Source organism: Centruroides vittatus, unplaced genomic scaffold, assembly GCF_030686945.1.
Source record: "Centruroides vittatus isolate TY-2023 unplaced genomic scaffold, ASM3068694v2 scaffold_1047, whole genome shotgun sequence".
Taxonomy (NCBI): domain Eukaryota; kingdom Metazoa; phylum Arthropoda; class Arachnida; order Scorpiones; family Buthidae; genus Centruroides; species Centruroides vittatus.
The window spans coordinates 8,859-36,739 of record NW_027122669.1 but is presented as its reverse complement, the minus strand read 5'-3'; the positions used below and the strand labels follow the sequence as shown (position 1 = coordinate 36,739).

General features: G+C 35.5%; 3 protein-coding genes across 6 annotated transcripts; all 3 read right to left on the bottom strand.

The window, feature by feature from the left end:
* Positions 1-970: 970 nt before the first annotated feature.
* On the bottom strand, positions 971-7,996 carry LOC136986499 (amiloride-sensitive sodium channel subunit gamma-like). Its single transcript, XM_067284051.1, has 12 exons — positions 7,695-7,996; positions 5,592-5,715; positions 5,384-5,517; positions 3,283-3,404; positions 3,045-3,205; positions 2,409-2,507; positions 2,223-2,322; positions 2,086-2,152; positions 1,622-1,667; positions 1,513-1,544; positions 1,368-1,443; positions 971-1,276 (listed from the first exon to the last, which is right to left on the bottom strand). The coding sequence occupies exons 1-12, from the start codon at positions 7,994-7,996 to the stop codon at positions 1,007-1,009; spliced, it is 1,533 nt and encodes a 510-aa protein (XP_067140152.1). The 3' UTR covers positions 971-1,006.
* Positions 7,997-9,918: 1,922 nt separating this feature from the next.
* On the bottom strand, positions 9,919-12,020 carry LOC136986494 (adipolin-like). Its single transcript, XM_067284045.1, has 7 exons — positions 11,897-12,020; positions 11,361-11,483; positions 11,191-11,299; positions 11,061-11,101; positions 10,803-10,985; positions 10,358-10,728; positions 9,919-10,095 (listed from the first exon to the last, which is right to left on the bottom strand). Exons 1-6 carry the CDS (start codon positions 12,014-12,016, stop codon positions 10,414-10,416), a joined length of 891 nt encoding a protein of 296 aa, XP_067140146.1. The 5' UTR covers positions 12,017-12,020; the 3' UTR covers positions 9,919-10,095; positions 10,358-10,413.
* Positions 12,021-12,416: 396 nt separating this feature from the next.
* Positions 12,417-27,327, bottom strand: LOC136986493 (anoctamin-7-like). Of its 4 annotated transcripts, none has more exons than XM_067284041.1 (21): positions 27,310-27,327; positions 23,941-24,200; positions 23,426-23,535; positions 21,122-21,226; positions 20,914-21,050; positions 20,671-20,839; positions 20,440-20,602; positions 20,211-20,301; positions 19,979-20,148; positions 19,836-19,915; positions 19,623-19,760; positions 19,356-19,551; positions 19,178-19,289; positions 19,061-19,115; positions 18,894-18,991; positions 15,663-15,796; positions 15,388-15,593; positions 15,185-15,315; positions 12,948-13,038; positions 12,733-12,864; positions 12,417-12,662 (listed from the first exon to the last, which is right to left on the bottom strand). In XM_067284041.1, coding segments are annotated over exons 1-21 (2,619 nt in total). In that variant the 5' UTR covers positions 27,312-27,327; the 3' UTR covers positions 12,417-12,623. The 4 variants fall into 4 exon arrangements, with proteins under 4 accessions (XP_067140142.1, XP_067140141.1, XP_067140144.1 ...); XM_067284040.1 differs by lacking the exon at positions 27,310-27,327 and adding an exon at positions 25,353-25,532; XM_067284043.1 differs by lacking the exon at positions 27,310-27,327 and adding an exon at positions 25,056-25,071.
* Positions 27,328-27,881: the final 554 nt, after the last annotated feature.

Genomic DNA, 27,881 nt, shown 5'->3' with positions numbered 1-27,881 from the left:
GAATTACACTATTAATATTCTATTTAATCACTTCTATCATATTACAAAGCTACAAAGCTAAGTCATTCCCTATAACTGTATCAAAAGCTTGATATGTACAGTAAAAATAATAGCAGGTACTAATACAATTGCCACTATATCAATAGTCCAATGTAGCCTGTATTTTTGATCAAATTTTGTTCTTAACAATTAACTTTACATGAACTTTAATGGCATTTTAGTATCATATGAATCATACACGAAAATGTCAATGACAATTTATATTATTAAATGCAATATTATGATATGTTCTTCATACGTAATCATATACTTATTCTGTTTTATAACAGGCATTGAACATGTATCCTTGAGTTATATATTGAATGTTGTAATAGTATAATTATCAGGATACATTTATCTTATAACAAGGAGTTAAGCCATGCTTTTTAATATAATATCATTTACTTTAGCTATCGTCCTGTCTTTTAACAGCTCCTGAACCCGTATCCTTTAATGAAATGTTTGTTTCCTAACTAGAAAAACATCTTCATCCTGTCTTTCAATGGAAATCGAACCCGTATCCTTCGATGCAATACCAAATTACATAATGTTACCGAGATAAATTGGAATTCTGAACTTTACCTTGAAACAATTAATTTCCCCATGCTCATCCCGTGGTTCTTATGCTCTTGGCATACATCTGGTCCTCGCTGAGAATTGTGAATGATAAAATTCCATATCTAGAAGAAGCAGACTGCAAGGGATCCACAAATTATATTCAATCACAAAGTGCAATGTACAATGTATTGAGTTTTCCCGACCATTTCATGAAAAATTTGCATAATTACAGTAGAAGAGTACTTAAAATTAATAGCTGAATATATTTAGAATGATAAATGCTAAGAATATTAACAATTATAGCAGCAAATTAAAATTTATTATTGAATTTTGTATTGATTCTTGCCATTATCCATCAAGGATTCTCCACGAAAGATATGAGAGATATTTTTTTATTACTTATAACTATTCATTCCCATGCTCGTGGCATGGATCTTGTCCTCACTGATAGTTGTGAATTCATATTATCTCTATAAGGATAAGGTGTAACTGATAAAATACCATCTCTAGAAGAAGCAGACTTCAGAACATGTATGGTATCCGCACAAGTTCGCTTGATTTTCATTCTTATGGGAACAACTAAGGAAAATAAAGCTTCCAGGAAGTCGAACACAGCAATTAGAGACATTCCTAGCCATATGCCAATATAACCACCAACGTAACTGAAGAATTCGATGGTCTACAAGAGAAAAGAACCCATTGAAAAGTAGGGACACGTAAGATTCTTCGTGGTTTAAATGTGATTTTTTTCAAACTTTAAATATACTTACTTCATATTTGGGTCTGTACGTATAAGTTACTAAATTTGATTTCTTAAAAAATAATAAAATTATCGCAGTTTGGTTCCTGAAAAGCAATGAAATGTTCTTCAGCAATATGTTATCAAGAATTGTTCATTTTGTGAATGTCACTTACCATAAAGTGGTGGCATTTGTGCTCTCTATCCCCTACAAAAACAAAAGAAATATCATTAATTACATGGCTAGAATATAAATTTTCTTACAGTTATTAAATATATACTTACGACTTCTATATTTTCTTCTTGTATATTCGTTTCAAATGATCTTGAACTTCAAAAAGCGTATTAAAGATTAAAATACTGTATTTATGATCTAGCACAATGTAAATTATTTAACCAGTTAATGTTGCCTATGGTTCCAAAATGGCGGCTCATCTCTGATTCGAGGAAGAAATACCAATAATCAATTACCATAATTATTACCAACAAAATTATTAGAATAGGTTAGGTTAGGTTAGAACGTGCGTCCCCGAGCGGTAGGCTGTCATCTGTTCCGCTCGCATCCGGCGATACGAGTGCGCACAAATTATTGGAACCAGGTTTAGGTTAGGTTAGAAGGTAGCGTCCCCACTGTTTTCTTTCTTCTGTTCCCTTGAATCAGAGAAGAGCCGCCATTTTGGCACCATACGTAACATTAACCAATTAATCTAATTATCAATCAGTCAATTAAAAAATGATGGTTAACTCACTGGCACGCCGGTCCACAAGCAATAAAACAATGACTATAATTAATTTTATCGGTACAGGGTATGTCCACTAGAATAAATACATATGTTTTGAATGGATTTTTACGAAATATTACAAGAATTTATCCGTAACACAATACCTTCTTGACAGAACTTCTCGTAATGAGGATAGATGCTGGATGTCTTGACGCAACCACAATGATCCAACGTGGCATTCATTAGACATTCTTCTATGCACATCTTTTGTGATTATCGGAATTAATTAATTCTGCTGTTAATTGTGTAAATTAATTGCTGATATTTATGGAAGAAATTAAGTCATTTACCTCGCGACTTAATGGCCCTCTTCCGAGTCTTCTCTTCCATAGTTTTTCGTAGTTGGTACAGTTCGTTAAATAGGGAGATGGAAGAAGATGCTTTATAATCTTCAAAGAAAATTTTACATAATGGTAATTTTTGAATTTATATTTTATTTAGGTTTAATTACATGCATTAGAACCTCGCTTTTACTATCAGATTCATGGAAAACCGTCGTAAAGGGAGGGGTCGTACGGTGAGATTCTATTGCACCAGACATGCTTTTATTACAGAAGAGCGTGTAAATTTATTTATTAATAAGAAAAATGTAAAATATATTGATAATTACAAACATTTCTTTTACATGTTAATATATTAATAGGCTATAGGCTGAAATCCTTAAGAGGGATCCGGCCGAACCCACGTGTGTATGTAAGAAAAGGACCTCTCGGTGACCGCGGGATGGGGCCAAAAATTAGTAAATTATTCAAACAGTTTGCTTTATATTTTAATTATTTAATTTTTTAACAATTCTAAGCTAAAATGGCCAAATTTTGATAAGGAAATAATTATCTATCCCTTAAAGTATTGTCACACACCACCACACGTCAGTACTGTATGTGTATTGCTTGTAGTAATTACGAGTGAAAATAATTAAATTTTACCTCTTTTAAATGAATTAAATAAAGTTTAGATGGTGTAATAGTAAAACCTTCAATAAATGGATTTATAATGCTATACGGAGAATGTACTGCCACTTGACCACCAATTCTACGATCCAGTAGAAATGCTTCATGGGGTTCGAAGTCGACGACAACGGTCAAAACTGTACAAGATTTTTATAAAGTATTAAAAAATATTATAAAATATCCTCAAATAATTAATTTTTTAAAAATTATTTACCTTCGTGAAGGGGCACTCGAGGTAACGACAGGTCTTTTTTAGACCACCTTGCATTTATAATGTGACACAATTTGCTTCTTTGGTATATGTCCAAAAATGAATAATAGCGAAACGTCGCGTTGCTGAAAAGAAATCCATTTATTTTCAGTATATTTACATTCATACGCGACATAAATGCGAGAAAAAACATATCAATTAACTAAAGAAAATTTGAGAAAAAGAGGAGAAAAAGAAAGAGGAGAGAGAGAGAGAGAGAGGAGAGAGAGAAGAGGAGAAACAGAGGAGAAAGAGAGAGGAGATAGAGAAAGAGAGGAGAGAAAGAAGAGAAAGAGAAGAAAAAAAGAGGAGAGAGAGAAGAGAAAGAGATGAGAGAGAGAAGAGAAAAAGATGAGAGAGGAGAAAGAGAAGAGAGAAGAGAGAGTAGAAAAAGAGAGGAGAGGAATAAGAAAGAGAGAGAAGAAAGAAAAGAGAGGAGAGAGAGAAGAGAAAGAGAGAGAGAGAGAAGAGGAGAAAAGAGAAGAAAGAGAAGAAAGAGAGATAGAAAAGAGAGAGTAGAAAAGAGAGGAGAAGAGAAGAGAGAGAGAAGAGAAAGAGAGAACAAGAGAGAGAGAGAAGAGAAACAGGGGAGAGAGAGAAGAGAGGAGAGAGAAAGCGAATACTGATGAAACACTTATCTTTATTCGCTTGTCACAATTCTCTTATTGGCAATAAAAGGCAATTAATTAATACTGAAAAAGTAAAATAGAGATATCCCTCGTCCAACACGGTTTCGTCTTAAAACGGTTTGAAGATTTGGGATATCCCTGCACAACACGACTTCCGGTTTTACTCTAACACAGTTTTGGAAATCCTCCGTACAAAATTACACAATTTTTAAGCGTAAACTTGGTTATTCGATGTATATATATATATTTTTTTTTTAAATTCAAGTAAGCATGTGCATCATATCAAATTTTTATTGTGATTGTGATTGTTAAGTAATTATTGATCGGAAATAAATTCTCGATTCCCTTAATAAACATATTTCTCTTAGTAACAAAGAAGAATTGTATACTTTTGCTAACTTCTGGAACGTAACCCTATGTTTTACACTAGTCCTTTGTTTCGTATAACACGGATTTGCGTAAAACGACACTTTTTCGAATTATACGAGGGATACCTGTACACCAAACGAGTAATTATTTATCGCAGGTTGCAATTTTTAATCACATTTTTAATTTATTTCATTTAAAATATATGCGCTCCACCTCAAATTAGTAATGTCGTGCCCCTGTACTTCATACTTTTCCGTATTAAGGAAGGACAGACAGCCTTAAATGTTATATGTATACTAGAGGGTGGGCCCGGCGTTGCTCGGGCAAAAGTAACAATACCGAAGATTAAGATTATTACCTTACCCGTTTTCACAGAATGCAAGTATTGGGTCCTCCCTGTTTCCAGAATAATTCAACTTTTAACTCCTAACCGTTTGAACTCTGCGCTGATTATTATTATTATCAACTATTATATAAATAGATAAATGAGTGTGTCACATTCAGATCGTTTTTCTGTACCTATTTTTTCATTATTTACATACAAGAGTAAGGGTCTCCTCACTCAGTGGCGTAACGAGCGGGGTGCAAGGGGGTGTATCATGCACCGGGCACCCCTCTGCAATTGGCACCCAAATGGTCTTCAAGACAAACTATAAGTGTTTCTGGAGGGGAGAGGGGCGCCAATAAAGTGTCGGGCGCCAGTTATGTTCGCTACGCCACTGCCCTCACTGAACACACTTTCTCTTCATTACCTCTTCAACGAAAACTTCATTGAAGAGAGCCACTTTCTCTTGAAACGAAATGAACCACGTTCTCAATATGATCATGTGATATTAAAATGATTAATATTCTACTATTGCAACTCAAGTTTTGCGAGTAACAGATGGAATAGCTACGTAACTTACTTTCACACTTTTAAACATGCTTCTTGCTCCATGTTTCTAGGGGTGGAGCGATACGTTTCTAATAGAAAGACCCCGGCTCGTGTCACATTCGAGTCAGACTTCATCTTTACGTTGTCTAAATACTTACAAGAATTTAAATAATAATTTAAAAATGATTCTTACTCGCATATTTGGAATTCATCTTTTCCTGTGCCAAACGTACATTGCGAAATAAAAGGATACGAAGCGTGGCCTATCTCTAAAAGCAAGTCACGTGTTACTGTCTCTTCCCTACCGATGGCTTCTAGCTTCGGTTTCTAATAATTAATTTAAAATGTTACTCTTAATTAATTCCAATTAAACTTTATATATTTAATTCTCAATTAATTACCATCAACTCTTCTTCTGTCTTAGCCGCGCGACACACGTAAGGATATTGTTCACAAAATGTTGTCATATTATCTGGTAATTCGCATTCCGATGGAAATTTCTTGCAGAAACTGGTGCGCCGTATACTAAAATAAGAAAAAAATTATACAGGATGTCCATATCTATCCAGGGGCAAACGAGATCTTTCGGCATTGCACGAGTGGCGCGTTATCATATGGGCGAAAAGGCGTCCCCTGTTAGTAAGAGGCAGTAACCAATCTTTTATAAACTCACTACTGTAGTAAAAACATCGAAATTTAAATTTGGCCCATATCTGGAGACCCTAGATTGCCGATGTGGCACAGGTGTGGCACTAGGCGCGGGGTACACGGCGCCTCATAAAACTTGCCAGAGGGCGCGTTAAAAACGAGGTTTCCCCCTCAAAAATTCCCCGGAAGGAAAATGAAGTCAACGTATAAAGCCACATAATACAAACTTGCCTGGGCCTCCATGAAGTTACAACGCGCCACTGAATGTAACGTATACTTCAGCGCTCGGCATAACAAAAATAATCTCAGACTGTAAACGATAAAGACATTTAAAAACTTGAAACAAAAGTCAGCTTTATTTTGTTTAGAGATCAATACAACTGCTTTCAGTGGCAATACAAAGATGTAAACGATTGAGCTTGGCATTATGGATGGTATGTAGCATTCCTGGTTTCATGAGTCTCTTGTGTCTCTCGAGTTTGCCAAAAATCATTTGGCAATTCTAGGTACGCATTGTATGTCAATAAATCAAATGAACCCACAGGGGTCAAGTCTGGGGAACGTGGTTACTATTGGAAAACCACTCTCCGGGCCAGACACACGTATGTCTAGGAATAAGGTGGTGCATCATTTTGCTGGTACCGAACATGCTGTAGTTGCGCCAATGGCGAGCTATTCGTCCACTTTCATGTTTAGTATATTCAGGATATTTGATATATGGGGCCAAGAAGCTCCTCGCCACACCAGACGTTTAGGGAATAACAGACTCGGTGTCGTGTATATTGCATGTATCGTGGAACACACGCTCTGCCCGATGGTATACATTGTAACTGTTGTACACTCTATATACTAAAGGAGTTGTTCATATTACTGTGAATTTAACATCATATTACGTCACTCAAACACTGTGCGGCATCAACCACAAACGTGCAACACTTGCATTCGTGCAATGGTGGAAAGGTCTCTACCTCTGAACAGATGTTTAAGAGGACACTGTATATAATTTAAATGAAATCGAAGTTAAATACAATATTTACATTAATACACATTCGTTTTTGTTCTGTAATATATAGGGCAGGATGGACGAGGCTGTTAAGGTGTCAGCCTACCACTCTAGGGATCCTGAATCGAATCTAGGCGAAAAACCCCAAAAATTCTTGAGGATAGTCAGTTATCATGGATACGTCAGACCTATCCCTAACTATCCGGCTCTCCCAGCGTGTACCTGGTCGAACCCACGATGATCTGGATTGAATAAAAGATTAATGTTCCCTATGATGCCAAAATGGCGGCTCGTCTGTGATTCAAGGAAACAGAAGAAAACAGTGGGGACACACGTTCTAACTTAACCTAACCTATTCTAATAAATTACTATAATTATTACCAACCAAATTATTAGAATAAGTTAGAACGGTTAGGTTAGGTTAGAACGTGCGTCCCCACTGTTTTCTTTCTTCTGTTTCCTTGAATCAGAGACGAGCCGCCATTTTGGCACTATAGGTAACATTAACCGAATAAAAAGCCATCTTAATGCCCATATACATTTAAACAGAACAAACTGTTCTAAACAGTATCATTTACCAAAATAATTAAAGACAAATAAAAAACAATGCCAATTTTTCAGGCATTAAGATGGCCTTTCACGCAAGCTTTCTTAATGCCTGCATTAAAAAGGCTTACGTGAGTCAAGAATTCATTTAGGTCCCAACAGATTGGATTTCTACACATCTAGGTCAAACTACCCCCAAATATTCCTGAAGGACTCGAATTAGGGTCGTTCGGAGTGGCAAGCTTGACGCCCTTACCACCTCAACTACGTGTAGTCTAAAGCAACTTACACTTGTATTAGTACTCACCCATTTCTATTACATATAGTTATAGAAGGCATATCAACCATCAAAGGCTTAGTAATCTGTACATCAACTAACGTTGGATATGCCCAATATATTATCAGAAAAGCAGAAAGCTGATAGAGAAATCCAGCGATGCATCCGAATAGGACCACAACTTTTAAAATCTTCCTCGATTTCTTCTTAGCCAAAGCAATTTGAGGGATGCCAGTCAAGATGGAGTTCTCGAGTATATCTTGAAACAAGTCGGAAAATTTAGGAATCTCCGAGAAATTCGTCAAAGCGCTACTGGTTCTTCGAGAAGCCATGTCCGCGGCCAACTGGCAGCAATATGTAAATTTATCGTGACAACCAGTTAAAATACCGTTTCGTAACAAAATTACACGTTATTTTAATATAAATATCTAAAAAAACTATCCATTTTTCACCGCTCCTTCCTTGCAGTGTGTTCTTAGAAGAGTGTTGCCACGTCTTGTTATTACGTATGAAATTAATATACGTGTTTTTTCCTACTTATAAGTCGATAACGACAGCTTTTTCTCTCCTCCTTCTTTAATGACAGTTGTAGTAACAGTAAATAACATATTTAAAAGAAGATTTGGGACAAATTTCAGGAAATTAACATCGATAAATTGATATTATTCGCGGATTTTTCTCGGTCTAAAAATGGAATTTTAATTATCTTTAATGCTAAGAATTGAAGCAAATCGTTATATAACAGCCGAAATTTTAAATAATATTAGTATAAAAACGTCGGCCTGATGCCCGAATCGGTTGAAGCCCCAGTCTACTGCTATGGGGGCCTGAAATCGAATCCGAGTGATCGATAAACCCAGAAATTTTCAGGGTGATCTGTCCCCCACCTGGGCCTTTCTAAAGGCCTTATTAGTGCCTATATAGCCGAAAGAATACAAGAAAACACTGTGATATTGAAAATTATGAAGCATCTGTTACGAGATATTCTTAAAAAATAACTTTTATACTATTAATTACTATAAAAAAGGCAAAAAACAATACTTAATTTTGAGAATAGAGATGAGTTTTTAAAAAAATTGTGAATGGTAATAACGAGTAAAATCCTCATTAAGTACGACTCTACTGGAGATACACTACCCCTTTTATCTCCCCACCTACTTGACCTTTAATCATTAAAATTTAATAGCATCAATTCGCATAAAACACAAATATCCGTGCAAAATTTCAGAAATTTTCGACCAAAAGCATAGGAGTTATTAAGCTTCAAAGAGATGGAAAAAATAGTGTCTCCTGGTCATGGTAGTACCCAGATAGCCGGGTCTCCACAAGTAGATTATAGAACACAGGAAGGGAGGTGCATCAAAGAATCACACGGTGAATGGTGTAAGGTCTCAATCTCACTTTTTCGATTATAATTTGTGGAATATTTTACACTATCCGGGAGTAAGTATCCAGTTTGCCCCCTCTACAAACACTCGCGTCACTTATAAGAGGGTGTAGGGCAGTGTTTCTCAAACTTTCTGGACCGCGACCCCCCTTCTGCACTTAAAAATTTCAAAGGACCCCCGAAGAATAAGTATGTGTCAAAAAACATCCCGAAGGGAGGGGGTTAGGCTCGTATTTAAATTATTTTATATACAGGTATTTTTTATTTCTATTATTTCTAAACATGAATCCATAGTAAATTTATAAAATATTTGAAAAAATTGATCTGGCATCAATTTTTCAGCGACCCCCCAAATATTTTTCATGACCCCTTTGGGGGTCGCGACCCCCACTTTGAGAATCACTGGTGTAGGGTACACGTAAAACCCTATACACTATGCCCAGGTGCTTCGAGTTAACGTTTTTACTGTAGTAATTATTAATTTATTACAGTTTATTTCGGGCTGGTAATCGATTTCGGATCCATTTTCGGTCGATGTGAATGTTACGGCTAATTAAAACGTGTAAAACATCATTTTTTATGTTCACATTTTTATCATTCGGTTAATCAACGTTGTAAATTATGAGCGAAAACCCCCTCAACATATTTCCCCCCCCCTTTTTTCGTAAATTTAAGCAGATTAATTAATCCTAATTAAGTTTTTATTGCTATTCACTAACTTTAAACAATAAAAATGCCAGTATTTAATAATTTTAACCGTTAAAAAACACGAGAAATTAATGGTATAAAACCGTTAAATTTCTAATTGCTAACAATAAAAGTAATCGTTGAGCTGAGAAAGGAAAATAATTATCGAAACACAATTAATTAATTAGTTTAATACTATTTTTATTAATTGATTGTAAAAATTGTATGTAAATTAATGCAAATACAAGAAAAACTATACTAGTAACCGGTGAGAAAACCGGTCACTTGAGAGTTTCTGAAGATCTTCACGGAGCACTTCGAGTTGTTGTTTACATAAATGGAAACGTATTGCTTCTTCTGTAGAATAAAAATATGTAAAAATTAATTAAATAAAACATAAAAACTAATCGTCGATTATATAAACAACACCCAAACATGTGTAGGCCTATATCGTAGCGTTATAAACCACACAGGAAGTGTATACATAATGTGCTTAATGATCCGAACCGTCGCCCTATTATGAGCCCGGGTTCGTGTCATAACGGCGCCAAATATCCTAATTGTTCAGATTTTAATCTTGGTTTTACAATGCCAACACTTTAAACCAACAATTTCTTACCTTTAAGTGTAAAATCCCATTAATGGAGACTGTAAATGACGAATTTCTTACGTCCGTTATGGTCCTGAGTGATCTGAAATTACTTGTTTATTAGTTTCGTATGGTGCAACCGATAATCTTAAAGAGTTGTAAATACTCACTACATTCTCTTCACACAGAGAATTAATACACAATAACACTTCTATAGAATCGAAGGGTCGAGTTTCGCACGAATTATTTTTGTTAAAATGAAAGCTAACATAAAAGGTATAGAACCCACTCTTCTGCATCTCGTATCTTCCAGTGTCGAGCCAACTGTCATTTTGACAATTGAAGCTCTCTTCGGCTGACACGAAACTTTGGCAACGATCGTGGCTACCCTTCGCAAATGGCTACAATTAAAAGAAAAAACGGCACATTGAACGATTTTCGAGCCATTAGATTATTTTACGCCAATTTAAATTACCTTATAGTAATTAGAAATCTCGTTCGTGGCTCTGGAACCGATCCACACGTCTTCTTTTAATTGCCACAGGAAACTCCACGACACTTTAGGCGTGATCGTCACGTGATCCACGTCAAACAAGGGTGGTTGCAATTGTTGTCCCCCGGATTTAGTCTTTTGTACTTCAGAATATTCTTTAGTGCACTAGAAGGTGAGGTAAAGGAGGTTATAATCGAGTTAAACGCAATTATCTTATTAATTCTGTAATTATTTTATTACCTGTGGGTCGATGGTTATCTGAAATTTCTTTTCGGCCGCTTCTGTAAAAGTAATATAAAGATGTATTTCTTATCCTTTGGTCCATTTATCATCGATTTTTAAAGCATTTTGATCAGATTAATATGCATACCTTTCACCATTTCGCGGAATATTTTCACTAATTCTTCTTTTGTCACTTGACCACCGGGTGGTCCGGGTGGTCCCCTAGGACCCCTGGGACCCGGAAGACCTGTCTGCATCTGTTTAACAATAATTCATTCATATATAAATCACTAAAATATATATATATATATGAATTACCTGACGAATTCGAGCATTCCTTAATCGATTTTTTCGCTTTTTAGCCGCCTTTTTTTCTTCCCTTTCTGCATTTTTTAGAAACGTTTGCCAAGCATCCTTGGCATTGTATGTAAAAGGGCGCACCTAAAACAAAAAAAATGTTACATTTTCTTACTTACAATGCCTTAATTTCAACACTAAATGTATCTAAAATAACAAAGTGGAAGCACAAATGGACCAATTTTAAAGCAGAAATTAATTATCGAACTTTTATTATTAATAATTAAGAACCGATGTCATCTTGAAAGAGAGAATTGACAGTTAACCATGAAGATACAGTTCATTGCAATTAAATTAGAATGAACGCAATTAATTCTAAGTTTCGGAAGCTTAATTAGCATTCAATTTTAATTAAATTTAACCACGAATTAAAATCGAATACATTAAATTTATACCAATAGCGTAGCCACTACGTAGGAACGTGCCTCAAAGCATTACACGTACCCAAATCCCCCAGTCATTCTCTTATATTGCCACTATAAACAAAGACTACTTACCAAACGGCTGGCAGGTTTTTTCGTTACACCTTTATCGTCGCTTTCTGTAACGGTTCTTTCGGCACAAACAGTTACCAAGACGAGCGCGAGGACGACTAAAACACGTGTATACGTCTCCATGTTTAACCTTTGACTGGCAACCGGTAATCAGGGTCATCCGTCTTACTGTAACCTTCAAAGACTGAGGAAACAAAGGCTTCGTCTATAGCACCTGATGTTACAATTGTTTGAGGCATTCCTTGTGGGAGAGAAGTGTTATGGGAGTTGTCACACCTGCAAAGGGCTTTTCCCAGAACTTTCATTGATGCAAGCGAGAGATAGAATTTTCTCTGTTTAAGGGGCAAGAATAATTAATTTTATTACACTTTTTCTGTTTGAAATTTAAATTTTATATTACCTACAATTTATAATTGGGCCCCCTTTTTAAGGTAATCGATAAAAACAGTGTTTATTGTCGCTAGAATTTTTACTTTTGTGCCTTAAACTCGTGTGTTACTATTGTTAAATCTCTATACAAAAGTAAGGGTTTTCTTTCCATTTATTTACTTTAGTGCAGGTGAGGAACTAAACGAAATTTTAAGGCATTTTTTCCATCATAAAACAGCAAATTTTATACATAAAAAAAACGGTACTTTTACATACATTTTTAACAGTAAATCTTGGAATTATTAACAATACATTTTGTAAAAAAATAATTATAATTTGTGTATAAAAAAAATATTCTTAATTATAACTTGCTTTCTTCTTCATCTTCGCCCATGGTTATCTGCGGGGGAAAAATTAGGAAATGTAAACGATATTTTTACCCTAATTTTAATTGTAATTAAGTTCATTACTTTCAAAATGGCTTCCGATTCGGTCAATGCTTGTTTTGCTAAGTATCTTTCACGTTTTATCTTTATTTCTAAAGATTCGGGAATGTCAGGAACCAGTACGTCTATCAGGCGGCATACACCAAAGACTACGTGCTGTAAATAATACAAAATGTTGTACTTAATGGTAATTAAATGCAGTAAATTAACATTAAAGTCAGTATTTATGCTAAACTTACTTCGAACACGATGACAAAGCCGAGTCTAATTGCTAATAATTCCCAATAGAAAGTGGTTAAATTGCCTTTGGGATCTCGATAAGCTGTATACCTGTAGAGAACTTCAGCTTAATTACGTTATAAAATGTAAAAATGTACAATTATCTTGCTTATTTTTCTGTTTATTTCGATTAAATGATGGATTTTCGAGAACAGATCCATTTTTGTTGGCAAATAACTCTATTTTTATTATTTTTAAAGAGCCACACTATAATCTTCCCATCTAACTGTCAAAAAAGATCGCCTGACCTCTAAATTTGGTCAAGGTCACGGGAGTGGGCACTCTGCTTACGTCTAAAGGCACAATCTCATTATTAAATCTAAGGAAATAAAATTTAAATTTAAGGTTGATCGTAGCCATGTTGATTATGCACGCGATCTCCAGCGGATAATGCTTTTTCTATGGGAAAAACCTTTTTCAAAATTTCTCCGGAACGGAAGTAGATAGGACCATACAGCTTTTTGCGTTAGAATCCGATTTAATTATTCTATTAATGTACGGTTCGGAATTTTGAAAACACGGTTCGTTAATTTTATATGAATTTTTTAAATCGTAAAAAATTCGTAGAAAATTAACAAATTGGAGTTCCAAAATTCCGAACCGTGCATTAATAGAAGAATTAATTCAGATTCTAACGCAAAAAACTGTATGGTCCTATCTACTTCCATTCCGGATAAATTTTGGAAAAAGTTTTTCCCATAGAAAAAGCATTACATTCGTAACGCCATCTGCTGCATAACCAACGAGCCTTAACTCTAGACTATGTTAACTCCCATTATATATTAAAATGTAAAGCATAATTACAGTAGTACAGTTGACAATTTAACAACAGATAACCTTGTTAAAGTATTATCATCTTAATCCATGATGCTAGAATGAAGACATGAAAGAAGTTTTTCTGAACCTTTAAAAATTATTTAATTAAATTTTCAGGCAACAGGAGAATAAGTGTGTGCTAACAAGCCTAGTGATTTTGCTACAGGAGAATACGAGGTGGCTAAGTAAGCCCCTAAAAAAGAATGTAATAAACCCCCCTTAGTCGGGAGTGTCTCCGTATGTAGTTTACATAAGTTCCCTTTCATCACATGTTGAAGGTGCTCATGTAGGCACCGGGTCTATTTATAGGCATATGCAGATTTTCAGCTTGCTTTTCGTTTATTAATCTAGCCCCCCCAATGATTTATTTGCTGAACAAGCCACGTTTCTTCCGAGAAACTTGCTCGTACACATGTTTATAATTCTAGCTTTTAACTTTATTTTTAGATAATTTAATTAGTAAAATTTATTTTTAGGTATGTTTGAAGCGTTACGAATAAAACTGGCTTCTGTGAGCATGTAAATAGGAATAAGAATGAAAGGTTAAAATTAAAGAACCGTTTGGATCTTCGAATGAGCTTCCTCTATTCTTCAAATTCCTCAAATCAACATCCTCAAATGCCAGTGGCGCGTTGTAGCTTCATCGGGCCCAGATGAATTTGAATTAGGAGTCCCAACCATAGTGTTGACTTCAGACACTTTTCTTCGGGGAAATTTTTTTGAGGGGATAGTTTTTTTTATAAAAGAATAATTTGGGGGCCCCTATTAGTGAGAGCCCCGGGCAATTTTCCTTTTTTTTTCCATAGGATAACGCGGCACTGTTAGATTCTTCCTTATATTAATTGTTTCGGTCACGTGTGAGCAATGTGCCAAAGGGGTGCCTCCCCGAAAGACTTCCTATGAGAAACTGGCCTCTATTTACGTGTTAGATACGTAAATAGGAACCAGTTTCCCATAAAAAGCCTACCCAGAGCCAGTTCAGTAAAGAAAACCACGCGGCCGGCCCCTGGCGAGGCGCTAACCCGCGACCTATGTTTAGTGGTTTCATTCACACGGCCACTGGTGGGCTTATTCACAACTAGAAGACAATACAAATATATCTTTAGCGTCTTCCCTTCCGTCCTTTCCGCGATACAGGAACAACAAAACCACATTTTTCTCAGGCTAGAAGAACCTCCAGAAACAAGGTCGACTCTGCCATTTAATTTTATTGTTCTTACGGTGTGAAAAGAATGGGAGAACCCTAAAAATTTTCCTGCATTTGTTGTATATTTGTGATATTTCAAGTAAGTTTTTCTTGTTTTAATTAAGTTTGCGAGTCAATACTATCGTTCTACGTCTAATCTGTACAATCTTTCAATAGCGGTAACGTAATACTTACCTACACGTATTGTTCGAAGAACCTTCCGGTGAGTAGGCCAAGGTATAATTAACAAAACCGTGCAAGCCGTTATTGGTGTAAGAGTAGAGTAATTTCGGTAGAAACTCTGACGTAAATGCTATCAGAAATGCCTGAAATACGAGTACTTAATTAAGAAATTTTCTGAAGAAAATGAAATTTGAAGAAGTTGAACATAAGCATACATTGCTGATGACAGCTAAATGAGCCAAAACTTGAAGGATCGTATACCAAATCCCAATATTCTGAGCTCGTTCTGCTACACTTCTACGCGTTTCGCATACAAATTTATGAGCATCCAGACGTATTTCCACCCAATTGTTTAACAGAGCAAAGAGAGGAGCCAGAGGAAATGCCACAACAAAGATGGTGATGAAGCCGAATTGAAGAACTGCAATGGAAATTATTCAGCAAATCAATAGAAAAGTAGATAAAACATTAAAAAGTTGATGACGTTTACCCATTTCTAGATATTCTTGAAATAATCCTTCGCACTTTATCATGCGGTAATCTTGATTCCATTGCGAAGTCTTTTCTGTTCCGCTCTGCTTGCATATTTTGGTTTTTCTTCTGTGCCACCATGTTTTAATTTTTCTGAAATTTTAAAATCACATTAATAAAAATATATTAAATTACATTATTGAATTTTAAGTCTAGAATTAATTGCTTCGAGCTTCGTTCTTGTAAGCTAAATATCAGCAACATCTAGAGATTCGGGAGCATCTAATTATAATCAGGAACAACGTAGATGTTCTCGGATATCAAAGAATGAGAAACCTCTCCAATCAGGAGCACCCAAGTGAGAACAGGAACAACGTAGATGTTCTCGGATATCAAAGAGTGAGAAACCTCTCCAATCAGGAGCACCCAAGTGAGAACAGGAACAACGTAGAGTTCTCGGATATCAAAGAGTGAGAAACCTCTCCAATCAGGAGCACCCAAGTGAGATCAGGAACAACGTAGAGTTCTCGGATATCAAAGAGTGAGAAACCTCTCCAATCAGGAGCACCCAAGTGAGAACAGGAACAACGTAGAGTTCTCGGATATCAAAGAGTGAGAAACCTCTCCAATCAGGAGCACCCAAGTGAGAACAGGAACAACGTAGAGTTCTCGGATATCAAAGAGTGAGAAACCTCTCCAATCAGGAGCACCCAAGTGAGAACAGGAACAACGTAGAGTTCTCGGATATCAAAGAGTGAGAAACCTCTCCAATCAGGAGCACCCAAGTGAGAACAGGAACAACGTAGAGTTCTCGGATATCAAAGAGTGAGAAACCTCTCCAATCAGGAGCACCCAAGTGAGAACAGGAACAACGTAGAGTTCTCGGATATCAAAGAGTGAGAAACCTCTCCAATCAGGAGCACCCAAGTGAGATCAGGAACAACGTAGAGTTCTCGGATATCAAAGAGTGAGAAACCTCTCCAATCAGGAGCACCCAAGTGAGAACAGGAACAACGTAGAGTTCTCGGATATCAAAGAGTGAGAAACCTCTCCAATCAGGAGCACCCAAGTGAGAACAGGAACAACGTAGAGTTCTCGGATATCAAAGAGTGAGAAACCTCTCCAATCAGGAGCACCCAAGTGAGAACAGGAACAACGTAGATGTTCTCGGATATCAAAGAGTGAGAAACCTCTCCAATCAGGAGCACCCAAGTGAGAACAGGAACAACGTAGATGTTCTCGGATATCAAAGAGTGAGAAACCTCTCCAATCAGGAGCACCCAAGTGAGATCAGGAACAACGTAGAGTTCTCGGATATCAAAGAGTGAGAAACCTCTCCAATCAGGAGCACCCAAGTGAGATCAGGAACAACGTAGAGTTCTCGGATATCAAAGAGTGAGAAACCTCTCCAATCAGGAGCACCCAAGTGAGAACAGGAACAACGTAGAGTTCTCGGATATCAAAGAGTGAGAAACCTCTCCAATCAGGAGCACCCAAGTGAGATCAGGAACAACGTAGAGTTCTCGGATATCAAAGAGTGAGAAACCTCTCCAATCAGGAGCACCCAAGTGAGATCAGGAACAACGTAGAGTTCTCGGATATCAAAGAGTGAGAAACCTCTCCAATCAGGAGCACCCAAGTGAGAACAGGAACAACGTAGAGTTCTCGGATATCAAAGAGTGAGAAACCTCTCCAATCAGGAGCACCCAAGTGAGAACAGGAACAACGTAGAGTTCTCGGATATCAAAGAGTGAGAAACCTCTCCAATCAGGAGCACCCAAGTGAGATCAGAAACAACGTAGAGTTCTCGGATATCAAAGAGTGAGAAACCTCTCCAATCAGGAGCACCCAAGTGAGAACAGGAACAACGTAGAGTTCTCGGATATCAAAGAGTGAGAAACCTCTCCAATCAGGAGCACCCAAGTGAGAACAGGAACAACGTAGAGTTCTCGGATATCAAAGAGTGAGAAACCTCTCCAATCAGGAGCACCCAAGTGAGATCAGGAACAACGTAGAGTTCTCGGATATCAAAGAGTGAGAAACCTCTCCAATCAGGAGCACCCAAGTGAGATCAGGAACAACGTAGAGTTCTCGGATATCAAAGAGTGAGAAACCTCTCCAATCAGGAGCACCCAAGTGAGATCAGGAACAACGTAGAGTTCTCGGATATCAAAGAGTGAGAAACCTCTCCAATCAGCAGCACCCAAGTGAGATCAGGAACAACGTAGAGTTCTCGGATATCAAAGAGTGAGAAACCTCTCCAATCAGGAGCACCCAAGTGAGATCAGGAACAACGTAGAGTTCTCGGATATCAAAGAGTGAGAAACCTCTCCAATCAGGAGCACCCAAGTGAGAACAGGAACAACGTAGATGTTCTTGGATATCAAAGAGTGAGAAACCTCTCCAATCAGGAGCACCCAAGTGAGATCAGGAACAACGTAGATGTTCTCGGATATCAAAGAGTGAGAAACCTCTCCAATCAGGAGCACCCAAGTGAGATCAGGAACAACGTAGAGTTCTCGGATATCAAAGAGTGAGGAACCTCTCCAATCAGCAGCACCCAAGTGAGATCAGGAACAACGTAGATGTTCTTGGATATCAAAGAGTGAGAAACCTCTCCAATCAGCAGCACCCAAGTGAGATCAGGAACAACGTAGAAATTTTTGTTTTTCCTTTCAACTATAATAAATTCTAGATTGGTACATGCTACAAAAATAGAAAAATATATTAATCTAGAAAACCGAAAATTACAGGCAATGAATGCTTTCAGCTTAAAAGTTTCTAAAAATGACGTTCTAAAAGTCACCACTACGGGACTTACGGCGCTGCGAGCGACAAAAAGTACATAGCATATGTGTGGTTTGGTTTGCATCTTGATATACGCTGCCAATGCTGTGACCTAAAAAATTGAGCTGCTCTTTGCTGCTCTCAGCGCCAAAGCCACCTTAGTAGTGAGTTTTAGAAATACAAAATTCGACTGATTATCAGGCATATCTCAGTTAACCGACTTTTGAATCATCTTGTACAAAAACTCTGGAAATCCGGTGAGCTTTTAGAAGTGGACTCAAGACTCTATCGAAAAATAATACTTTCAATTGTTAAAATTTGTATTTTAAGTCTCTATATTCTCCAGATTGCATGCAACAGGAAGAGGAGAATCTAAGACTTCCTGGAGATGCCAAATAATACAATAAACATAAAGATAAACTATTTATAATTTTAATAACATTACACTTCAGTAAATACTTACGGTATAATAATTTCCTGTGCGTTATTAATTATCTGCTTCCCTATCATGATAACAGCTAATTGCTGCGCTAGTTCTATAAAGCAACCGTTATTGCCGCACTTAAAGAGAAATTAATTTACATGAATTGCATGAAATTCACAAATTAAAATATGCAAATCGTAACTCACAGTTTCTAATCTCAAGTTGAAAATTTGATGGTAATGACCGGGGTATCCTGAAAATCTAAAAAGATTCATTGTAGAATGTTAGTGTCAACAGATGCTGAGCATTCGAGTGTGATTTACCTTCCTTTGAAGAATGCAATATAGAAAATGGAGGAATAAAAGTTGACGAACTGAAAAAGGAATACTTTGAATGTCAAATTGTTCTCGAATTCCGTCTGGGTCCTGTGCATTTCTATAAAGAACAGTATAGTATGGTCACACTTACACCATTAGAGGCTATATAAAATGAAAAATTTACCCCATTCTGTCAGTTTTAAAGCGATGTTTTCATAAATTCTTCCCATGATCATGATGAACAACAGGTTGATGCACGCTCCCGATATGCTAGCGATAACGGGTGCCATACCGCGAAATGGTTTGTACTGAAAGAGTGGTATCGATACCAGGAGACGGTACACGATCACTGCAAACACGAACACCAAGACTAGACTGACCTATAAAACTATGAAATTGAACACCACAATAGTTCCGAACACTTTTTTTTAACGCTTTGCAAAGCGCTTACCATGAAGAATAAGACTCCTACACCCGCAGTTAAACGTATGAATCGTTTTTTTGTTGGAAAAGCGGGTTCTTTGGTACCTGTAACGGCGTTTCGTAAGATGAGAGGGGCTTTGGCTGCGAATTCTGGACGTGGCCTTTCCTAAGTAATTAAATAATTCGCATTATTAGCAATTTGAAATCAAATTTTAATTGAGTTTTTCTTGAAAACACCAACCACTTCTTCAAAATCCATACAGTCCCAATGATGAGCTAAAGATATGCTTTTTCTTTTCCAATATTCTAAGAATGCTATCGCTGCAATAAATGGTATTATTCTAAGTACAATTATGAGTAAATCTGGAAATAAATAAAGCTTACCCCAAAATGCCATGAATATGGAGTAGAAAACGGTTCCGGCTTGATCAAACAGATAACCAATCCTGACAAAGATGCAAGTATCACTGAGATGCCAATACGTGCACCCTTCTTGTCTTTCGTCACATAATGGGCACATTAGATACTTCTCGCCACTTTGACAAATCTCATTGCTGTGGGCATAAAGAAATGTATGCAAAATTCATTAGTATGCAATTTAATAAAGTTTATTTACCTTGGCAGATCATTATGTATGGTACACACTCCGTAGAGGAAAACTAGAAGACCCACTACCGATGCTGGGAGTAGCCAAGCAGTATAAAAACCTGATGTATAGTAAAATTAACTTTAAAAACGATTAAGAACACAGAAAAATAAAATTGTAGGAATAATTATTGAATAATCTTCATAAATTATTCATTTCGGATTCATAAGAAGAAGGGAAAGATTAAACGTGGTCTCACCCAACCATGCAAAGTAAATGGCAATCTTCTCTCCGAAGTATTCTCTTATGTGATCCAAAGGTTGATATTTGTACCACTTTCCCCATTTGGCCCAATATTCATATAAAACTTGACGTCTATTCAGGTTTTCGGGCTGATACTCTTCAGGAAGTTCATACGGACCCTGAAAATCGCAAGGATCATTTTCTGCACGCCATAAGAATGGGCTATTTTTATGCTAATTACGCTTACGTCGTGCAATGGAAAGGCATCAGTATATACTTTCTCCTCTATTAAACGCTCGATTCCAACTTCTCCCTTGCTTCTTTTACCATAAACAATATTTTTTAATATTTCATTCACCACTTGACTCCTCTGTACCGAAGTAAAGAACTCTTCTCTATTTTCTATGCCTAAAAATCTATTCATAAGAACATTTTAAGTGGAGGAACTTTTAAAAAATGGCTTTAAAATAGAATTTTTAACTAAATTTACTTCTCCATTTTCGATTTTTTAAAGGCACACGTGTAGTAATCTGGAGGTTGATTAGGAATTGATATGTTGCATATGTTTGGTATGTGCAATTTCTTCAGGATTCTCGCGCTCCAGTTCATCGTGGTGTTGGGGTTTACCTGATTAATTAATTTTTTTTTTTAAATTAAATAATCGTAAATTATGGAGAATATATTTTTTGAATATTTACTTGTAAAGGAGCCCTAAAGCACAATTCTTCTGCATAATCTATCAGAAGATGCCAAGGAGTACTTAATTTGATAAAATGAATATTTTTCTCGCCCTCCATCACTTCCTGAAATGATAATATCAGCATAAATTATAATTATTCATTTATTTTTATGGTAACATCAGCTACACTCTTCCATTCTGATATGCTTTGGTGAATCAAAGCAGTAAAATGCAGGGCTATAAACGAATTCTAAACACCTGAATGTATGCATGGTGTATAAGGAGGAAAGGTTAATCTTTGAGAAATGATTCCTCACAAATGGAATAAAAACAGTTCATGAGGATTCGTCGATCACTTTGAGAATCGTCTGCAATGTCACACCATTCATCTTGTCTTGCATCGTTAACACATGACATGCCAAACTGTAAAGTATTCATACAGCCATATCTTTGTTAATATTAATAAATTACCACAATTTCACGTAGATTTTAAAGACATTATCCCATACATTCACCTTTCCTCCTGAAATGCCCTGTAAAATGGATATTGATTGAAAAATCATTCTATTTTATAGAATGAAACAAACAATCTTTGTAGAATCTGGAAAGAAAGAATGGAAGATCAAGGTAAATCGTTAAAAGGTTATGGAAGATTAAGGTAAATTGTTGAAAGGTTATGGAAGATCCAGGTAAATCGTTGAAAGGTTGTGGAAGATCAAGGTAAATTGTTGAAAGGTTGTGGAAGATCAAGGTAAATTGTTGAAAGGTTGTGGAAGATCAAGATAAATTGTTGAAAGGTTATGGAAGATCAAGGTAAATTGTTGAAAGGTTATGGAAGATCAAGGTAAATTGTTGAAAGGTTATGGAAGATCAAGGTAAATTGTTGAAAGGTTATGGAAGATCAAGGTAAATTGTTGAAAGGTTATGGAAGATCAAAGTAAATCGTGAAAGGTTGGAAGATCCAGGTAAATCGTTGAAAGGTTGTGGAAGATCAAGGTAAATTGTTGAAAGGTTTGGAAGATCAAAGTTGAAGATAAGTAAATTGTTGAAAGGTTATGGAAGATCAAGGTAAATTGTTGAAAGGTTATGGAAGATCAAGGTAAATTGTTGAAAGGTTATGGAAGATCAAGGTAAATTGTTGAAAGGTTATGGAAGATCAAAGTAAATCGTTGAAAGGTTTGGAAGATCCAGGTAAATCGTTGAAAGGTTGTGGAAGATCAAGGTAAATTGTTGAAAGGTTATGGAAGATCAAAGTAAATAGAAGATTATAGTAAATTGCTGGAAGGTTGTAGAAGATAGACATAAATGGAAGATCAAAATATATAAAAGTTCATGGTAAATAGTTGGAATATTATGGGAGAGCAAGATATCGGTTGGATCTTTATAACTAAAAATTAATTGGTATCTTTTATTTTCATATAAAAAGTTTTTAAATAATCAGTACAAGAAGGTTAAATTAAATTTAGGTTACCTAAATTTAATTTAACCTTCTTATATTGGTATCAGAAAAATAATTAAACCTACGCTAAATTTTAATTGTTACTTAGCCAACGAATTAGGGCCGTACATAATTAATTAAGTGATAATAATAATGTTTTAATTAATTATCAGTATTTAGATGCAGTTTATAGTGCTAATAAACTCGAAAATTTCTTATTTAGAAAGCATTACTTTAACAATTTTAAAGTATGGTACAATTGATCCGTCCGCCTGTTGAAACTAAGGAATAGCCAAGGATTTTGGACATTATTCATAAAACGTTATGGTATAATAGTTGTCCTGCATTATAGATTCTAAACATCATTTATAAAAATTTCAAAGAGATGATTCGGTTTGATGGGATAACACGAGGACCATCTGAGGGAGTGCCACTCGGAAGGACTTTCTATACGAGACTGGGTCCTATTTAAGTGTTATACACGGGGAAGTAAACCCGGAAAACTCCACGAGGTCAGCCTATTAATCAGGCACGAACGTTCAGTGGTTCTATCTACTCGGGCCCTAGTGGCCCTCTTTTTAAAAAGGGTTATAGATAGCCCCATATGAAATTCAGAGCTATCCAACATTAAAACTTTAAAGTAGATCTATAATATATAAAATATATAATAATCTTTTGGGTTGGAAAGGTGTGAACCCACGACTAACTAACTGTTCAATGAGTTTTTATCCACTGGGCACTGGTGGGCTGCGACAAACCACATTGGGTACATATTAGTTTTACCCCTTAATATTTTGATAAATTTTCTTTGTAATATTCCTTTATATATATTTTATTCTATGAAAATTATCTCTTTTTAAAGATTAAATTTAATCACGATCATACCTCTTCCATTTCTAAGCCAGAATTTCTTAGATTGGATTCGAACCTTTGACGCCATTCTTCAATTTTTTGATCTCTTTGCGATTTCTTCTCTTCATAAACTAACACAAAATCTATAAAATTCATTTTAATTATTTATAAATCAAGAATTTAATCGTATAAAATATAACATCCAATGATTTTAACTTAAGCATCTTCAAACACTTAACATGGAGGTGGAAGATTGAGGGGTAAGATGACGAAGAGAATTCGTCATCTTACCCCAATTTTTTGGTTTAAAGCGATATTTATTTTGTAGTAAATTAAGGAAATATTTAATTTATAAGAATCCATACCAATTATTATTTATTACATTCAAATTTTCGCGAATTTCGCGAAAAACAAAGTTATAACGTCATCTTGCCCCTCTCTGATGGATATCACGTTGTATCACGCGATAACATTAACCGAAAATTAGAAATATACGAAATTAGGAACCAATAAATCGGCAATTCGATTAAATATTAATTAATTCCAACCTATTTTCTTCTCTCCATCATTAAAAAGCGATCCTCTTCTATTGGGTATTGTCACGATTGTATTCATATCCCTTTTTTCATTGTGCATCCTTAAAGGGATGTCTTCAACCTTAAAGGAACCATAATTCGATACCGTAGAGTCATCCTTGTGATTGATTACTAATTCTTCTTCCTGAGGTTGACTGGCACTTGTTGTTTCTTCAGTTTCTACCGTTTCTGATTCGGATACCTCGACTTCTACATTGCTCTCCGGAATTTTCCTGAAGAGGAGGAAACATTTTTTTTAAACAAAAAAAATTAAAAATAAGGCTATCTTCACTAAAACATACTCAATTTTATCATAGAACTCTGATCAAGCAGCTAGTAGATCCAACAAGTGTTCAAGAAATAACGTTTCCTAAAGGAAATTCGTTTATCACTTGATTGAAACAAACACAGAAATGTTTTTTTCTTCTTTGTTTTATCAGTATCCTGCTTTAAATATATAGTTTATAGGGTGAAGGAAGTGTTATTTAAGTGTTTTTTTATAATTCACGCTTGTTAAATAACACTAGTTGTGATTTATAATTTTTAACTTATCCTTATTCATCATCCTCTATTGAAGAGGATGATGAACGTGCTTAAAAGTAACTTTTCTTACAAAAATTTTCTTAAGTAAGCTGTATGTAATTTATATATACTGTATTTTATATCTGTTCTTATAACACAGTACTCGTATGTGGCCTAGTTTTATCATTAACAATACATTTATTATTATACAATTGTTCCTGTTAATTTTACTATAATCCCGAATAATTCTTGCAAATATATTAATTTTATTTACATCGTCTTACAATTACTGTAATGAATACGCTAATGTATTTATCTTTCTGTAGTGCAGTGTCTTACAGTTATTCAAGTAACCGAGCTCCATCTTTTAAATACCCTTATACAAATACCTTTACAAATGGATTAACACACTTGTACTGATACACACCATCTTACAAGTGCTCCTGTAAATGTTAATGTACTACTAGTAAATGTATCTTACTGGTGCACCATCTTACAACTTAATTTTATTAACCTAATTCATGCCACCTTACAGCAACACAGAACGTATTGTTACTTACACACACCTTCACGGTATCCCCTCTCGTTACATAATCACTAATTCGAACGTTCCGATAATCTCGTATCGTTCGATATACGCCGTAAATTACTGTTAAATAAAAAAAATTATAACATTTAATTTCCGACATTTTACGATGCAACGAACTCACGTGGTCCTCCCTTAACGAGCAACAGTAAATACCATTTTATTGATGCGTACTACACGTCACTTAATAGACGTTTAGGAAATGTGCAACTGGAATTTACCATTTAACCAACGTCTACGATTGTAAAATTCGAATAAAATACTTGGAAAAACTTACTCTTTAGCGCCCTTTTCGCCCTTCTTTTTAATAAAATACTTTCTTAAAAAATGAGCTAACGATTTCTTCTTTTTTCTCCTAGCCATACTGTGCTACATATATATATACATAATACTGCTAATTTACTGCTTTGGCACATGGTTGCTCTATAACATGTGCCATTCGTTGACCGTTACGGTCACGTGTCCCCCGCCTTGGCTTCGGCCTATAGAAATGGCGTAACTGACACTTTTATAGCGGACACGTGACGGTTTTATGCCATTTTAATAACGGTAAATTTACTGCATTTTTTTCTTTTGAATTTAATTGTAAAATTAAACTGTAATTATTATTAATTTTTAATTTAATTTTAGTATAAATTATTCAAAATAAAGCTTTTGTAGTTAAAAAAAACCGCTTTAGTGTCAGTGTTAAAAGTAACAAGTGATGTGATTTCATGAAAGATAAAGTTACGAAGTTTTCCGATTGGCCAAATTAACTTATCTGGTTACTTACTTTCCCGGCTATTATATGGCGATCGGTCGAAAAAATGGCCCTCAAGATTTTGGCATTTTTAAACTAGGAGGGCCTCGAGAAATACGAAAAAATCTGGGAGTTTTTTCCCTGTGTTTGTGGGGGGCACGATTTTGTTCATCCAATTTGAAGCTTAATAACTCCTGTATCTTTTTGTCGAAATTTTCTGAAATTTTGCAGGGTGGTTTGAGTATTGGGAGGAAATGTTTCTAGAAATTTTTAGAAAAATCGGACTATTGGTTCGGGAGATATGGCCCCACTCCCTTAATATCTCCCGAACAAATCTGAAGACTTATAAAGGTAATTGTTGCAATTATTAGGGATGAAAACAAATAAATAATGCCTGGAAAGTCCAGCAACAATATTGCCGGCTTTTTCTAATAGGCGAGAAAATTTGCTTCTTAAATTAAAAGACGTGGGTTCGGTCCCCACTACCAAAAGAACACTTTTTACGTTACTTCGCTTGCTTTTTTTTTTTGGTGTAAATACTTCGTTAATTTGTTTGTGTTCTTAATGCCACTTTTTTAGAATTACACTTTAATTTATTTAATAATTAAAAGTTAATTCGTATTTCGTTGAAAAATCACTCGAGATTTTATTAAATTTGTCAAAGATGGAGTCCTAAGATGGAATTAAGATGGAATTAAAAAAGTGTGTTTTTTTATTTTATTCTTAAAAAAGGGGGTGATATAACAACGGAAGTGACGTAGAGAAACTTTGTTAAGCTGAATAAATAGTCTTGACCAATTTCCGTTTAATTTCTTACTTAAAACAATAAGGAAATTCCGTTCATTTTTCTTGGAATTTACTCGCAAAGATCGATTGTGAAAGTAGATTTTGAAAACGAAATTTGATTAAAGTGAAGGAACTGTAGAATGTGGGTTCGGTTCTCCTGGTGAGAACCGAACCCACATTTTCCACCCCAAAGATTTTTATATTTTTGGACCCAGGGGACCCAGAAATGTAAACATTTGGATTTTTTTCCCTGTCTGTATGGATGTTAGTGTGCTGTGTAGGTGTGGGGGGCCCTCTTTGAATTTTGCAGGTGGGTTTGTGTATTAGGGAGATTAATTCTACTAAATTTTGGTGGTTAAAGGTCGAGAGGATAAAGAGATAAAGGCAATCGTGTGTCGTATCTCGAGTATGGTCGGCTTAATGACAATTTCACTCATTATTAGCATTTACAATTTTTTTTTTCTTATAAAACTCCTCTCTACCCTTAAAATTAAGTTTCTTGCCATATTATAATAGTTAAAAATATAAAAGTTTGGGTAATGTGAGCTTAGGCATACAAAATGGCGGCCGGAAGTGACGCCATCTTGATTACGGCTATCGGTGAAAATATTTATGAAAATTAGCCGTCGCGAGTTATTAGATACTAAACCCCTATTTTAAATCTACTTTACGTAAAATTGTAATTATTAAATTAAAAAAATAAATTTACATATTTTAAGATGCTTCTTTTCCCTTTTTCCTACGCTCGCTTTTTACAACAGTTGATTCTGACGGACCGGTCTGATTTCGTTTTTTCTTAGTGTTTTTGTCACACTTTTCTGTAACATCGCATTTTTTGCTTGTTTCCTTTTTTAATTTTTTTTTTTTTTTTTTTTATTAGTAGAAACAGGAGCGGCAGGAACAGTCTCCGGTTCTAACCAATCGGAATTTCTTCTGGATCCAGGAAAAAGTCTTCCGTAAATGTTGTATGAATAAATAAAATCTTTCGCCAGGTTTTTTGGGTGGCCAATCTAAAAACTTCTTGTACAGTAGAGAGTCGTTAATCGAAACCGCCGGTAATCGGAACGATTTTCAGTCGGACTGTGTCGTGCTGAATCGAACGTTTTTGATACTAGATTTACTTCTAAAGTATAATTTTCATGTTTTTATATTCTTCAATATATTTATTTTGTTTGTACAAAATGCAGAAATAATTTTTAACGATACGATAGCCTCGATTATTATTATAAAAATTTTCGTTAGGCTTAAAATCGACGAAAATTCAACACGAAGCGACGCGCA

Excerpts from the sequence above, each read along its gene's own strand:
- LOC136986499 (XM_067284051.1), bottom strand. The coding sequence starts at position 7,996 with ATGGCTTCTCGAAGAACCAGTAGCGCTTTGACGAATTTCTCGGAGATT. Across the intron at positions 3,405-5,383 it reads GATGAATTCCAAATATGCGA|CAACGCGACGTTTCGCTATT; the intron begins GTAAGAATCATT and ends ATTTCTTTTCAG. Across the intron at positions 1,545-1,621 it reads AAGAAGAAAATATAGAAGTC|GGGATAGAGAGCACAAATGC; the intron begins GTAAGTATATAT and ends TTGTTTTTGTAG.
- LOC136986494 (XM_067284045.1), bottom strand. The coding sequence starts at position 12,016 with ATGGAGACGTATACACGTGTTTTAGTCGTCCTCGCGCTCGTCTTGGTA. Across the intron at positions 11,484-11,896 it reads AAAAACCTGCCAGCCGTTTG|GTGCGCCCTTTTACATACAA; the intron begins GTAAGTAGTCTT and ends TTTTTGTTTTAG. Across the intron at positions 10,729-10,802 it reads AGATTTCTAATTACTATAAG|CCATTTGCGAAGGGTAGCCA; the intron begins GTAATTTAAATT and ends TTTTAATTGTAG.
- LOC136986493 (XM_067284040.1), bottom strand. The coding sequence starts at position 25,438 with ATGGCTAGGAGAAAAAAGAAGAAATCGTTAGCTCATTTTTTAAGAAAG. Across the intron at positions 20,603-20,670 it reads ATGCCTTTCCATTGCACGAC|GGTCCGTATGAACTTCCTGA; the intron begins GTAAGCGTAATT and ends TGCGATTTTCAG. Across the intron at positions 19,116-19,177 it reads ATTGCATTCTTCAAAGGAAG|ATTTTCAGGATACCCCGGTC; the intron begins GTAAATCACACT and ends GAATCTTTTTAG.